The 15,973-nt window shown below is 41.7% G+C and overlaps 1 protein-coding gene across 1 annotated transcript in view; it reads right to left on the reverse strand.

Annotated features, from left to right (window-relative positions):
• Positions 1 to 15,973, reverse strand: part of KCNU1 (potassium calcium-activated channel subfamily U member 1) — a 79,153-nt gene that overhangs the window by 22,260 nt on the left and 40,920 nt on the right. Inside the window, exons 22-24 of the mRNA XM_043502910.1 lie at positions 5,693 to 5,792; positions 1,960 to 2,184; positions 1,192 to 1,369 (exon numbers count right to left, since the gene is read on the reverse strand). Of these exons, the coding sequence (XP_043358845.1) occupies positions 1,192 to 1,369; positions 1,960 to 2,184; positions 5,693 to 5,792 (503 nt within the window). The remainder of the gene's footprint in view (positions 1 to 1,191; positions 1,370 to 1,959; positions 2,185 to 5,692; positions 5,793 to 15,973) is intronic.

Consider the following 15,973-nt stretch of genomic DNA (forward strand, 5'->3'; position numbering starts at 1 on the left):
TACAAATGCTGTTTAGATTAAAACAGCAGCCCCCCCACCCCATCCCAAGCCCCCATGGGGAAACATACAAACCTCTTACCTGTGTTGAAGGTTAGGGAGTGTGCAATGCACCTGCCATCTACTACTGCCCATTAGCTCCATTCACATGGGCTTTTGCAAACAAAACTGGAGCTACTAAAGCTTCAGAAGTAAGCATGGATGCACCCCCACCCCTTCCCCATCCTCAGAAGGTGGAAACCCAAAGTATTGCTCTGAATTTGGAAGAGTCATTGATGTATTTATCTTTCGGAGGGATACCCAGTGACCAGAGCAGTGGTAAATGAGGGGACAATGCCCAGAGGTCTAAAGGGGTGGTGGAGAGAAAGAGAGGACACAGATGATTCCTCATCAAATTTTTCAATTTGACTCAGTCGTGTTTTGCTATAGCAACTGGGTAGCTCTCTGAGCACTTGGAGAATTGGTCCCAGAGACCTACTGGTTTTCCTTTCCATTAAACACCTGTTTGTCAAGCAGAAAAAAGTTTTCTTCCCCACTTCCTGACTCACCTCATTACTTAAGCTTTCTCTGTGTTTAAATTTTTTTACAATTATTTTATGCCAGGGGTTTTCTAGCAATCAAAGGATGGACTGTGGGACACCTATGCCCCCGATGGTTGTTCCTGGCAGTGGTAGTGGGTATATTTCCCAATACATGCTGCCCATTAGTGAGAGTAGCCAGTTTCCTATTCTCCCTGACCCTTGCCAAGGAGTTGCTCTTACTTGGTGTCCCTCACCTCAAAGTTGCAAGACAGTGGAAATTGCCACCTTATGTCCCCTAATTCCTACCAAATCTGACACCAGTACTAAGCCAGAGAGAGGGCAGTGGCTGCATTTTTTACTTCTTCATGTGGACAAAGCAGGACAGGGCTTGTGGCAAGAGTCCGAACATATAATCCATCACTGGTGGGACTTTGAAAAACCTCAAAATTGCCGACCAAAGCGCATGTTACCATCGTGGATGGTGTTAGTGCAAAGTCATGACCACTCTCAATGAAAGATTAGTTTCAATTTGTCCTCTGCCAAGGTTTATGCAGAAGTAAACTGAAATATTCCTCTTCTAATGCTGCTGCTTGAGAGAGGCTACAGAGATTATTCTATTTTTCCCTGCCTCATCACATCAAAATGCTCATCTACATAACTGAGAAGTTCTTACCTTCAGCAGTTGAGCTGCACTTAAACTGCATAGACCGGATGTTAAGAGTGGCTAAGATGCTTTTTGTGTCCACCAGAGTTGGTTTAGTGGAAGTCCTCACGTGAGAAGACAGGATAGTACACATGGTGCAGTACCTTATGTTAACTGCCCTCAGGTCTGCACAGGAGAGGGCGCTGCCCTGGTAAAAAAAAGGACAGACAGTTGGAGTATGAAATTCAGAGAAGGGTCAACATTAAAGGATCATAGGTTTGGTTCAGATAAGCAAGGAAATTTCAGAAACTTCTCCAATGTTTCTCTCACCATCAAAGGTCCAGAAACAGAAGTAGAAACTGCAAAAACTTTGAACTTCTCTTGTCAAATTTTGGATACTTTCCCACTTCTTGTGGGGAGCAGGTTCTCTGTGCTTCTGTAGGAAACCAGAGAGTGAAGAAGCACTCATAAAAGAAAACAAACTTTGGAGAAGTGAAAATTTATCAAGAAAGTTTGGGGTTCAGGTTCAAGTTTGGGGCAGAGGATCAATTACGTTCTTGTTGGATCTGAACGGATTTGTCCATCTCTGCAACAGAATTCTGCAACAGAATTGCAGAAGGAAAATCCAGTGGAAGACAAAGAAGCAAACTCCCATCATAAGGGAAAAATGTCAAATTTGGAGTGTTGTACATGGTTACTAAAAACATATTGAACTTTAAAACTGTCTAAAAATGGTGTGTGTGTGTGCGTATGAGAGAGAGAGAGAGAGAGAGTGAGACTGAAGAGAGAAATTCTTACTGGGAATAATAGCAGTTTTGGGAAATTCTGGATAAATTTCCACTCTCTTTTCATATATTCCAGAGACCCGACAAAGACAATGTCTTTCAGCTCCTGGTAAGTGAAGTTACTGGCTCGTAAAGGCATCACAAAGTTCCGCAGCCCAATCAATGTTGAATTAGCATCTCCAAAGACACAAACGACGATATGATCATGCAGAGGTGAAGTAGTTTGTTTCTGGTGCTTCTAAATTAAAACAGAACAGATCCCAAGCTGCTAGTTTTTTACATTTTTCCTCAATGTTAAGAAGACTTGGGCCATTTCCTTACTGGATAACACTCCTGCCATAGAATCAGACTTTGTATAAAATGAAACAATTCCTCATAAGTTCTTTGACTCCAAACTCACTCCCCTAAAGTTTCGGTAGCAGGAATACAACATAGCAGAGAAGATAGTTTACAATGGTGAGGAGAACTACATGTTCAAATCCCAACAGTATCTGCTGAGCCCTACAGTCTTCTAAAACAGTAAAATAAATATCAGGCAGTGTTGTATTTATGAGTCTTTCAGGTGAGCCTTTAAAAAGTAAGGTCCTGTTAGCACTGCATGGACATTACTGGTACAAGGCACTTTTTCACTAAGGGTTAGAAGTTCACCTTGAAGTTGTGGTCAAAATCTCTTCCCCCTACACACACATTGTTGTGAAGTGTGCTCGCCTCAGTACATATGAGCAGTAAATTCCATGAAGCTTGCAACTTCCCTTCAGAAAACACAAGCTGATTGCTGCAAACAGAAGAATTTTACCCAGACACCAGATTAGAACCCCGTGCTGTGCTCAGCCAGAGTCAGGGATTTTAGAGGGATGCTCCCCACCCTTTCTGCACTGGCTGTTCCTACTGTGCTAAGGTTTTTAGTGTGTTCCGTATCACGGCTAATCAGAACTTCACTGCAATGGTGGGATTAGAACTCCAATCATCTTGCTCCAGAAGCACAGAGCAGTATCGCTTGGAGCAAGCTATTAGCAGTATAGGTCCTACAACACACAGTGGAGCAGTTCTTAGAACTTCCAGTAGAGAGCAGTGGTGTACATAGAAAATTTAAAACCCTCTTCGTTTCTCTCCCTCACAGTCTCTTCAACTCAGCTTTACTGCCCCTCTCATCTGTGTCCCCCTCATACTCCTTCCCTTCAATTTCCTCACTCCCCTTCTTTTCTGTCCATTTATCCGATCTCCTCCCAACCAAACCCGCCCCCAAATAAATAAATATATACATACATTAAATTGTACCACTAACATGACACCTGCTGCCTGCACACTGTTCTCTCTGCTTGTGTTTTATACCATGTTCCCCATATTGTGTCCGCTACCCTGTGTTTGTCCATGAGCTCCCATTCTTGCTTGGTCCTTAGGCACTACTGCAGGAAATATGATTAATAATAACAACTTTGGCCAATTTGTTATTTGCATAGGATCGTATTTATCCAGTTATGTATTTATTATTAATTTCAGGGTTGGGGCCCCATTGTGCAAGGCAAAGTACAAATGCACAGGAAGACATGGTTAGTCATTGTCTCAAGGAGCGTGCCATCTTATTTAAACCACAAAGATCAGGGGAGAGGCAGAGCAATCATGTTAGGGAATTTGTTTCCTTATTTTTTGACCAGATGTATACTTGGGTTTTGCATTTCTGGTCCTGTGATGTCATGTTTCCTTGTGACACACTATGCCATTGTTTGCATCATCCTCTCTGCATGATGAGGTTCCAAATAATGAGATGTAACTGAGGAAGCCTTACTTGATTGGTACATGGTATGTGTTCACATTAACCAGTTGAGAGTTGTCAATGTACATGGTGTGTGTCTACCTTAGGCAATGAGATGTCAAATTAGTAAGTCCTCATAATATTATTTCCCCAACCACTTTTCTTTCCAGAGAAACAAAAGCATTATGGCAGAGGAAACTTTCCTGATGAGAGATTACAATCATAACTAAATTAAATGATTGTCTCTAACTAATTGGTTTAGTTTATACTGAATAATGAAACCTTCAGCTGTATTTAATGCAACATGCCTTAAGTCCAATGATTAGTTTGTTGAATGGAGCTAAACAATTAAAAAATGCAATCTATTATATAGTGTATTTTATAGGAACAATTGGAAAACCAGATGACTGCTGGAATCTGCAGGAGGAAATATGCAGTTGCTAGATCCACAGGAGAAAGTTTGGTATAATAAGCGAGCAACAAGGATGGATATGTCATTCTGGAGAAAAAAGTCTACAAGCTTGAGGTGTAATTCCCAGCTTGAAGAATCATACCGGTGCTAGCTCTGATAGTGCTTGTGCACTAAAAATAGCCTAGCATGAGTAATCGGAGCGGCTCACCACCCCTGTACATATCCATCTGAGACGCTAGGTACGAGCTGGGTTGGCTAGCACCTCAGGCTGCTTGCACTGCTGTGGCTACACTCTATTTTTAGCACACAGGCTTGATCAGACCTAGCGCTGATACAATTTCTCAAGCTAACATTCCCCAGCCCCAAGTGTAGACATATGCTAAGGATTTGAAAATGTGACTTAGGTGCTTTTGAAAATGTTACCCTTGGGTTATCTGAGCTGAGCCTCCAGGCCTTTCGGCTATTTATCCCTTTCTATTTTGGATGTTGATGGCTTTTAGGATCCTTTTACATGCTCAGAAGGAGGATGCTGCATTTCAAGCAGCATGAATTCCAACCTGCTGCAAGTCTCCCAGCTGGCGGAACAGCTTGAACATTCTGTATTTCTGATGAAATCTTTGATCACCTCACTGCAAGATTTGGTTGCCTCCTCTCAGAATCCTGGCAGCTCAGAGCACCACCTGCCATTTCTAAATGTAATTTTGTTCTTTTAAAAGATTAACACTTATAGTAAATAAATGAGCTAAAAGAAAAAAAAAGTTTAAATATTCCCAGACTCATAAAATCAGAATACAGAAAGTCTTGAAATTTGCAATTAAGTCATTAAAAAAAATTTTTTTTTGAAAATCAGTTTCCTCTTTGCCTACCTGCCAGGACCCTCTAGTGAACCAGCTGCTCCCTCACTTCCAAATCCTGCTGCATAGGAAAGGCCTTGCTGGGGAGCTATTATGTATTATATTAGAGATATATTAAAAAGAGCCCCCTCTCTGTGCACCCCATATAGCCCTAGTAAGGTTGAAGTTCAATTCCCAGCTCAGCCACAGACACCTTATATGACCTTGGGCAAGTCACTTAGCCTCTCTCAGTCTCAGATCCCCATCTGTAAAGTGGGGATAACACTCCTATTCCAGCCTTCTGCATGTAGATTATACGTTCTTTGGGAGAGGGACTGTCTCCTGATGTGTGCATTTACAGTGCCTAACATGATGGGGTCTTTGTCTTGATTGGAGCCTCTAGATGCTACTGTCATACTCATAATAATAACCAGCAGGAGCAGATGGAACCACCCTTAAGGATGGTACTGCTTCTAGACTCTCCCATTCCCACCTGTCCCTGAGGCTCAACCCCTCTCTGAGCTTCCCTCAGAGCATAGATCAGTGTCACAGTATATCCCTAAGAGAAGAAAAAAGAACACAAGTAAAATGAGTGAGTGAACCGCGCAGGTGTGAGTGTGTCCTCAGCATTGAGTACACAGTGGGTGCCAACCTCTGTAGACAGCAGAGACCTTAAATACTTAGAAAGGCATTCCCCAGAAGCAGTCATAACAGTTCCATACAGCCTAGCTGATTACACCACACCTACCAGGACAGCCTGTTCCAATGGGACAGCCTTGCACCAGTGGAACATTCCTGTGGAATCCAGCAGAGCATTGCTATCCTCTTCTGTCACGACAGCCGCAATCCTAAATAGATAGAGCAACTGATCAGCTACATCGCAGCCATGGTGATAGTTTAGCCACATTGAAATGATCTTTGTACCAGTTCGCAAGAACCCATCTTTGTCTGACTCGTGGCTAGTCTGTCCCACTGCAGCAAGGTAGATCGGTTGTATGGAGCTGTACATTACATACAAGAGATCTGTCTTGTCCTGGCTGGTACATGGTTGCAATGATGGTGCAGCAATTTAAAGAAAACACTAGAGGGGATTATTTAGATGAATTCTCTTGTTAATGTGCAAAAAGAAAAGGAGTACTTGTGGCACTTTAGAAAATAACAAATTTATTAGAGCATAAGCTTTTGTGAGCTACAGCTCACTTCATCGGATGCATCTGATGAAGTGAGCTGTAGCTCATGAAAGCTTATGCTGTAATAAATTTGTTAGTCTCTAAGGTGCCACAAGTACTCCTTTTCTTTTTGTGGATACGGACTAACACGGCTGCTACTCTGAAACCTGTCATCTTGTTAATGTGCTGTGTAGAGCCAAGCAAATGCAGGGAAAACACATTAATCAAATATTTCTTTGAATTATTATATGGATGGTTCTAGTGACTGTTTCATGCTTGCTTCCCCTGAATACTCTAACCACCGAGTTCATCAGCAGGGATGTTCGTGGAAAGAGCGATTTTTATGCAACCCCTGTCTAGCCCCAAAACCCAATGAAATCAGCAGGAACTACTCCATTGACTCGATGAGTTTGGATCAGGACAGAAAGTAAATTTCAGATATGTAGTTGTGCTTCTAAGTGTTATATTCATCTAATCAGGGAACAGAAAGAACACTATGTGACTTATATATCCAATCCGGTTAAATTCTGAATGCCAAATTGTTGTGATGTTACTGTTCCTGACCTCAAGAATTGTTCAGAGAATACTTTAGAATGACAGATAACTATGAGAAAATCACTATCTGATCTCAGCCAATTCTTGAACAGAAAAAAAGGTGAAATGTGTTGAATAAATATTTCACTCAGAACGATTTTCTCCCGTTCTGAAGTTGGGGTAAAATCAACCTTGAACAATTGTCAAGAACATTTACCAAGTCAGGTACAAAATCGACTTGATCACCCTATGACTGTAATGACCACAATAATGGGGGAATTAAAAAAACCCACCCAGGGGATTAGATCTTCTGCAGTCATAAACTGACATAGCTCCACTGCTTCCATAGAACTACATGAGCCTGCACCAGCCAAGGTACTAGCCCTTCATATTTTACGTGTCTTAGGGCTTGTCTAATCTTAAAATGCAGCAGCGTTGCTGTACTGCTTCAGTGAAGACGCTACCAGTGCCGATGGAAGGGCTTCTACTGGCGTAGATACTCCACCTCCCCAAGAAGCGGTAGCTATGTCGACAGGAGAATTCCCACCTCCCCATTGATATAGCACACTCTACACAGGAATTAGGTTGGTATCACTACATCATTCGTGGTGAGCAATGCAGTTATACCGACATACCTTGCTTGTGTAGACCATGCCTCAGTAATCTCTCACCTGGCACAAACAGAATGAGCAAGGCCAGGTTCACTGAATGGGAGGGTGTTGCAGGGGCAGGAAGGAGGTGTGAAGGGAAAGGGTGACATTCCTTTATGAGGGCCTTTCTGGGACTGTTTCTTTCCACACGAGACCTCATCAAAGACCAGGCTGGAAGTTCCAGTTGGCTGCTGCTAGCTCCCCAACCATAGTCTAAGGAAGTAATAACAAAGCCCCAGGGTGTCCTCGTTAGAATGGGTTGCCTTGTTCTTTTTAAATTAACATGTTTCCAGGTTTTATAAATATTTATCCATCACGAGACCAACACAAAATATAAAAGCCACAGAGGGTCCATTAATGGCACTGAGCAAAACTGTAATGACTGCAGCTTGGCAAGCAGCCTGCGAACCTTCTCTGTGACATGTTCAAGACATTAGAATGTGTGCTGGGTTTAATTTTAATCAGAAGTCAGAAAGCTGGCTCCATTGCAGAACTGCAGTGCCTTCCTACCCTGTTCCCTCTTAGCTAGCACAGTCCAGCAGGGACCAGCACCAGATGTTTCAGAGGAAAGTGCAAGAATCCTCACCCGTGGCATATATGGGGTAATCTGCCCTCAATGATGGTCTCACTTTAGAGACTGGCTTAAACACTGAACCATAAGGTCTTATATCTCTTCCAAATTTAATTAGTATTAACTATTAAAACTCTAGATATTATTGCTACCATGTAAATGTCTAGTCCCTCTTTGAGTCTTGCTAAATTCTTGGCCTTAATGACTTCGTGTGGCAGTGAGTTCCACTGTCTAATTACAGGTTGCATGAAAAAAATCCCTTTTATCAATTTTGAATTTTTCACTTTCCAATTTTATTTGCTCTCCCTTTGTTCTAGTGTTATGAGACAAGGAGAAAGTCTAAACTTGTTCTCTAAATAGAACTGTCTACAGTAATTGATATATCTGGGGGAATAAATAAACCTGCATCCCATTAAACCTCTCCAGTGTATCTGTACAGTCCGATGCCAAATAGAGACAGTTTTGTCCATTAGCCATACGGCTCCTCCCCAGTATACAAGGCCTCTTCCCTGCTGCCCAGATAATGAATGTCCCAGCCAGTGATTAAATGGTATTTTGGCAAGTTGGAGACAGTCTTCTCACAAGTCCTTTTTACTCTACTCAGCTCTACCAATCAATCAGTGCACACGTTTTCTATCATAATAAAACCATCATCTATATACACAAGCCATCATGGGTGACATCTCCCTTCATTCCAATATTATAGGAAACATATATGCCTTGGAGGAAACACCTGTTGGAACTCCGAGATGGGGAAAAAAAAAAGACTGCAAGAAACCCACTTAATCATAAAGGCATCCACCCGATGTCCTTGCCAAAGCAAAGGAGATTGTGATTTAGCTCACCATTCTTTAACTAAGGTTCCCTTCTGCCGTATGTTCTGCAAATGACATGATCCTTGCAGAAATCTGCTTTCCTTGGGAGAGGAATAAATCAGCCTAAACTGAGATTTAGGAATTTGAAAGTGGGGAAAAAAGTCTTACTGGTATATAGATGTTTAGGGCCAGATTATCAAAAGAGTTCAGGGCCAGCTTTTCAAGAGCTTGTCACTTGCTGTTGGGACCAAATTTCTCAAAAGGGCTGAGCATGTTGGGCACTGGGCTTTTTTGAAAATGTGGCTTTTGGTGTCAGAATAAGACCGGCTGCATGGGGAGCGCTTTGGAAAAACTGAGCCTTATTTAGATGTCTGAATGGGAGCTGAGCTTTTTGAACATCTGGCCACAATTGTGAGTGCTGAATGTTTGAAAATCTGGAGATAGGTGCACATCCCACTTGTGGATGGGTGCGTAGGGATGTGGGGGATGTGGGTGTGTTTCCAGGTCCCACTCTGTGCCTGATCCACCCAGGATGTGAATCTTTTATAGCCTCACCTGACAATGCTTGGCTGTTTAGCCAAACCATAGAAAGACTTGTGCTTTCAGCTCTAGAGGTCCCCAGTTTAATCCCCTGTGTGTCAGCCAGGATGGCAGCCATCACAGGGTGCCCTAGAGTTGAAATGATAAGTAGACAGATAACCACAGTTTGATGGTGAAGTTTGTTCTTTTCCTATATCAACTCATAGTCAGTACTGTAACAGAAACCCATCAGTCACGTCTTAGTGAACATTGGATCAGTACCTGAGCTCCGAGGTATGCTAGAAGACAGATAGATAGATCCATTATGTTTCAAACTTCACCTGAGAATTTTGAACTAGCATAAGTGATTAACAGTTGCTTATAGCATTCCAAGACAGGAATGGAAGCCCTTTTATCGTATCTTCAGCTGCCAATAACGTCTTGCTGATAAGCTATCTTTAAATCCTTCACAATGTCTTTGCAAAGCTCTGAAATCTTTTTTGAATCCCCAGCCTGCAGCATTCTGACCTTGGATGTTTCAGTCTCACATAGGAGAATGTGCTTGAAGTGAGTCTTGGTCTCAGACTTTTTGGTGTTTGCTGAGTTCTTTGCTTACTGGTATTCCCTTGGCTTCGGCAAGCCAAGAACCTTTGCAAATCCTTCGGACACAATACTGCCTTCTGTCTCCCAGTGTTGTAATGAGGAGAGGAAAAGGACATAAAACTGAGTGTAAAGCATCCTACTCTTAGTGGTGGATGGAAAAATTTCTTGATTATGCCTGAACAACCAACACACACAGTAAATCCCTGAGCTGCCATTGCAGAAGATTTCAGAAAGAAGAAATCTCTGGGTATCTGAATGAAGCAGGCAGGTTGATTCAACAGCTGGAGCTTGGAAAGTCTGCATCCCACCAGCCTCGACATCATTCCATTGTCTTCTGCATGTTGAGGCTCGTGAATGATTTAAGGCATGGAATGTAGGCTATTCAGTTCACATCCCATTTGGGAATTCTCTTTATTGTTTTTTTAATCACTCCCAGATATTGCACTGCACTTATGTTAGTCTTATACTTCAAGGAGGAGTAGGGCTTCACACACAAAGCAAACATTGCCTGTGCCCAGGCAGGTTGCTAAACAGTCTTCCGTTAATGGCCATGGCTGCATTGTGAGAATACTGCTTATTCATTATCACAGATTAATGTATATTACTTCAATCATAATGGATCAAAGTGGTTTGCCTACTTTGCATGGAACTGTGAGGCGTAATTAACTGATGTATACAGAGGACCTGTGCATAATTGCAAAGTATCGTTATTTATAGTATTCCAACAAACAGTTAACAAACACATCGGGCAACATGTAAACCCAGCATTTTAGAAAAAAGGATTGTAATTATATTCATTGAACCAAACAGTTCCTTAACAATGTACATGCAACTCCCAGTGAAGTGAGTGGAGTTACATGGGTATCACTAAAGTTGCAACAAACAATTTTATTTATAGTACAGTAACACCTAAAGGCCAAAGCTGAGTTCAGGGCCTTATTATACTAGGTGCTTTGCCCGCACAGTGTAAGGGACAGTCCCTGCCCCAAAAAGCTTTCAATATGAACTGACAAGACAGAGAAAGGATGGAAAGTGATTTGCTTGCAGTCACATACTAGGTGGATAGAAGGGCTGAGATTAGAACCCAGATTTTCTGACTCCCAGTCTAATCCATCATCCATTAAGCCACAGCAAGGCCACATTGAGACATATCATGCTGCAGTGGCACGGCACAGCTGTACCAGATGCTCTGGTCAAGACACTCTATGCCAATGGGAGAGAGCTTTCCTGTCGGCATAAAAAAACCACCTCCGCAAACGGCATCAACTATACACACAAACACTTCTGCTGGTGTAATTTATATTGCTCAGAGGTCTGGAATATTCACACCCCATGCAACGTAACTTTTGCCAGCATAGGCTGTAGTGTAGACATAGCCTGAGACAGGAGCAGCATTGTGCCAGTTGCTTTGGGTTCAGCTACAAGAATAAAGTTCTCTGCAACCACAAGGTTAGCAACTTTTGTTTTAAATGAAAGCCAGGAGTCTCATGTAATAACATGACTGCAGGAGCCAGGGCTTTAATAAAAACACCAAATAGCACCAAGGTTTGTGATAAAATCATGAGTTAGCTACTCTGTGAACAAAACATGGGTGCAAATGTACAATAGGTAACAATGCTGCACTGTTGGGGAGATGGCCTAGGTGCTCTCATGCGTCCTTTCCACCTGTAAACACTATGAAGCTGTTTGACCTTCTTTAGTAAGCCTGTCATCTGATCTGTATGTCCCCTCTCTTCCCTCCAGTCTAATTAGCTTCCTCAGAAAGGTTGCTAACACTTTAACGTATAAGGACACATTGTGCAGCACACAGATAAAAGCCAAGTGCCATAACTCCATCCCCGATGCGTTTAATAACAGCACCATTATCACAAGAAAGCCAGACGCGCTGGATGCAGATTGAATTTGTGTATCCGCGAATTGTTTTACCAGAAAACAATAGCTCATTATGAGTGGTGTCCATTTTGAGATCTCTGCTGAAGTTCCCAAGGGTTACTGTAGGGCCATGAAAAATGCAGTCCCGCCCACACCTACGTATAACGTATTGCAACTAAGAGATGGTTTAAAATTGCAAACCACTGACTCAGAGTAGTATCAGCTTCAGGACTCTGGCAACCCCTAACTAGTTTAGTCAGTGTCTGCCCCCCCTACACACACCCCACACATACTCAATTCACCAGCTGTGACATCACCTGCGATTGCCAGAATATCACAATGAAGGGGTATTGTCCTGACACGACACTGTGTCAAAACTACTGTTCCCTGTAGGTGTCCTGCTCATGGTTCCTTCCCACCCTCCCTGCATTCCAACTTATTTCATGTCACTGTATCACTGATTTAAATTTAACCACTCTCATTGAGGTGGGAGAAAACGCCTTTCACTGACAGTACAAACTTCTGAAGGTACACTGCTGAAGAAGTTATGTGGTTTGCCTTATGGTGGAAATTGGTGAAAAGCCCATATTTGGATGGCTTTATTCTACAAGAGAACTTTACACACAGCTGTACTGATGGAAAATGACCACAGATATTTACAGTGCAAAGGTTTGGATTCAAGCCCATTGTCAATCAGAATGGGGCGGATGCTAACTTTAAAAGTAGGGCCTGATTCTGCTACTCACACTTTCAGCAGTGGCTTTTCTCGGTGACAGTCGGACTGATTAGAGAGTCAGGCACTACTCAGCTTGAGCACGGGTGGCAGAATTTGGCCCCTAATTATTTAATTAAAACCCCAAAGCACTTGATGTGTATGAAGGACAATGTTGAACTTGGCAAACAGGGAAAAGCAAATCTGGTCAAAATGATGAATAATCTCCAATGACAAACCTGTCATTTTTCTGAGAGCTTCTCAACAATTCCCTTTGTTTTTGGTCACTGCTTATCAGAATTTGCATGGAAAGTTAGCAGGTTGATTTAATTATCAGTTGTGTTTCTGAACAGCCTGATGGGGGATCTGTGGAGGGCAACAGAATCTGTTCTTGAATTATGAAATTGCACACACTCACACATCTGGAAGCCATCGTGGAACAGATCACGGTCTTGTAAACACATGTTGAGTGTTGCAATATTGTACTAATCACTTCCAACCTGTCAAAGTTTGCAGGAGAAGAGTGACTGGGAACATTTGGGATCATTTGTGACTCAGTGCCATCAGCTACTTCCCCGCCACTTATCATGACATTATTAATAGCAAAATAATCTAAAAAACAGAAGTTGGATTAGTCAAGATCTTTGATGATAGGAGTGATTTTTCACTAAGACCGATATCCAGTAAAAGCAGGGACCCAGTTACATAGCAACATACCATGTGATTTTTAGATGAACTGAATCTCTAGCATGTGAGACAGCCTTCTCTGAGCCCTCTACTAGTGGCATGCAGCTCTGGAGCTGGCTTTCTGCACCGGGGTGGATTTAATCCAATGCAAAACAATCATACTCTCTCATGAAAGCTTATGCCCAAATAAATCTGTTAGTCTTTAAGGTGCCACCGGACTCCTTGTTGTTTTTGTGTATACAGACTAACACGGCTACCCTTCTGATACTTGATACTCTCTTAGGGAGATGTACCTGGTGGAGTAATGGGTCTTTGGACTCAGTGAAACAAAGAGGAGTTTTGTTGAGCGAGGACTGAGCACAGAAGGTGAAATTCACCTCACACAAGGCCTATGTACCATTTAAGTCCTGTTTAAGCCCTATTTTGAGTTCTTCAGTGGTGCATAGGCTAGCCCTCTGCATAGGGCGAATTCCACCCAGGCAGACTAAGGAATTCAGGACTTGGCTCTGTCAAAGAGGGTTCCTACCAGTATTTCTCACATGCTCGCGTACCAGTTCAACCAACAAAATATGGCTGCCTTGTACTCCAAGGAGCTCAAGTTCTTTGTCAATCCACTGCATACCTGTTTAACTCAAATCCCATGCAGTAATTAAATAGTTTTTTTTAATGGATCATTACAATGTGATTTATGACATTTGCATAATTGTCAGAATTACTGCAGGTAATTAAAATACAAAGTGCATGCTGCCAGAGATTTCAGTCACTCTCAGCACCCTCATTAAAAATCAGGAGATGACCAAATTAGAAATAGATTGGTTTGCACAAGTTCACAGGGAAAGCTAATTACAAAACTTATCCTTATGCACTCAGAACTCAGAGTCAGTCATGCACAGTCTTAAAGAGATAATACTATTGTACAATGTGAAATGGAGTGAGCAGTATATGGGTAGGAACAACTCTCATTACACAGTGCAATGCAACTTCATATTGCAAAGTAAGTATATGCCCCATACCCTTTGGAAAGCTTGATAATGGACATGAAAGAAGGGAATGAAGAGGCATAGGGGAGAGAGAAAGACTATGATTTCACATGAGATTTGAAAAGAGGTAGGAAAATGAAGGGAGTAGCAGAAGTTGCAGTGAAGAAGGCTCTCTCGCCAATAGTGGCAAGTTGGAGAGAAAGAAACAGAGCAAAGAGAGTGGCAAATGGAGCTGAGAGAGATGAAGTCTGTGAGGTTAGCTGGAATAAGTTCATAGGCGTCTTTAAAAACAAGGAAGGGAGATTTGTACTGGACTGTGAAAAGCATGAATAAACAAGGAAGTCAGCAGACAGTAGGGGTTGAAATGGCACTAAAGCTGGCTGGGAATTTTTTAGCAAACTGTTTTTGCATCAAAATATGTTGATTCATCAGAACTGAAACTGTTTGTGGGAAAGGGTTTGTTTTGATTAATTTCTTGACTAGAAAATTTTTTGGAAAAAAAAGTTTAGAAAAATTGTTGAAAAGTCCAGTTTTTGACATTTTTGAAACAAAAAAATTCAACTTCACAGTTCATGATGACTTTTCCTAGACAAAAGGGGCACGGAGAAGCATCCAAACTTTTCTTGTTTATCCAAACCCTCTTCTGTTGTGCTATGTCTTTAAACACCCCCTGATACTTCCATCAACAGAAAAACAAAGGGAAAGTGAAACTTGTTTAACTTGTAAGTTAGGTTTTCCCCCTGACTGAAACACAGGCAGTTAAACTTTCCCAGAACCCCCTCTCCTTCAGAGCAAATGCCAGGTAGGGATCAAAAGCACACAGTGCAAGCTGACAAAAAGGGTCTTGCTTATTGTAACAACACTTTCTCCACCTCTATCTATCTCCCTTTTCTTGAGAGCACAGTTTTACACTTGTCCTTCATACAAATAACCCGAGGGTGAGAATTATTCAGAAGGCTTGTGTTTGACACCCCATCTGTTCATTTCTGACAGCGATATATAATGTAAGGCTATAAAAACTTGAAAAATAATGCAACATAAAAAGGGATTGACTCGGCTCCAAGAGGCCATAAACGGTAACAAATACCATTGTATGATTTATTTCATGCTGTAATCTTTACAGTAAGTCATCTTTCAGACATTTCCATGTGACAGGTTTTAATAATATTAATGCCCAGAGCAATCCAAATCATCGCCAATAGACATATTTATCAAGCTGCCAATCCAAGTAAATGAAATTCTATAAGCAATAATGTAACATGTTTAAAGGAAGCTAATAAAACAAGTCAGCAGAGAAATATTACTTCAAAGTATTCTCTCTCTAATCCGGCCCTGGATGTTATACAGCCAAAATGCAAATCTTTTCCCTATGTGATTTATTGCTCCAAAAATACCAATGACCTTTTCACGAGCTCCTGCACAGCCCCTCACACACATTCATAAAGATCGTGATGCATTCTGCCAGATTAGCTGAATGCTGGAGTGCTTAGCATTATTGCTTTGTTTTGCCTTGCCTTTGGATTGAGATGTGATGGGTAGCATCAAAGAATAAAATCTTTCGTCTTTAAGATTTATTGAAAACTGACAAGTCCTAACATAGGCTTTGCAATTCAGCAGGTATTTATGAACAATTATCCAGATGCTAGATAAGTTTCAATTAAAGAGGAACTAAAATTTTCTTCTTTAACCTGGTTTTCCCTTTCATCTAATTCAGTTTTTATTAATCCTTTGTTTGGCTAAACGATCTCTCATCCAGGACAAAAAGGAGTCCGAGACAGCACAGTCAAGCAGCAATGTGGGATCTTATGCACAAACATTCTTTAGTACCAATCTAGAAACAGAGCAGGAATGAAAAACAAGAGTCAACAACTCAGCAAAAATTACACAATTAAATTTGTCATGCCTATAGGCAAAAAC

This window comes from Dermochelys coriacea, chromosome 26 (genome assembly GCF_009764565.3).
Source record: "Dermochelys coriacea isolate rDerCor1 chromosome 26, rDerCor1.pri.v4, whole genome shotgun sequence".
Classification (NCBI taxonomy): domain Eukaryota; kingdom Metazoa; phylum Chordata; order Testudines; family Dermochelyidae; genus Dermochelys; species Dermochelys coriacea.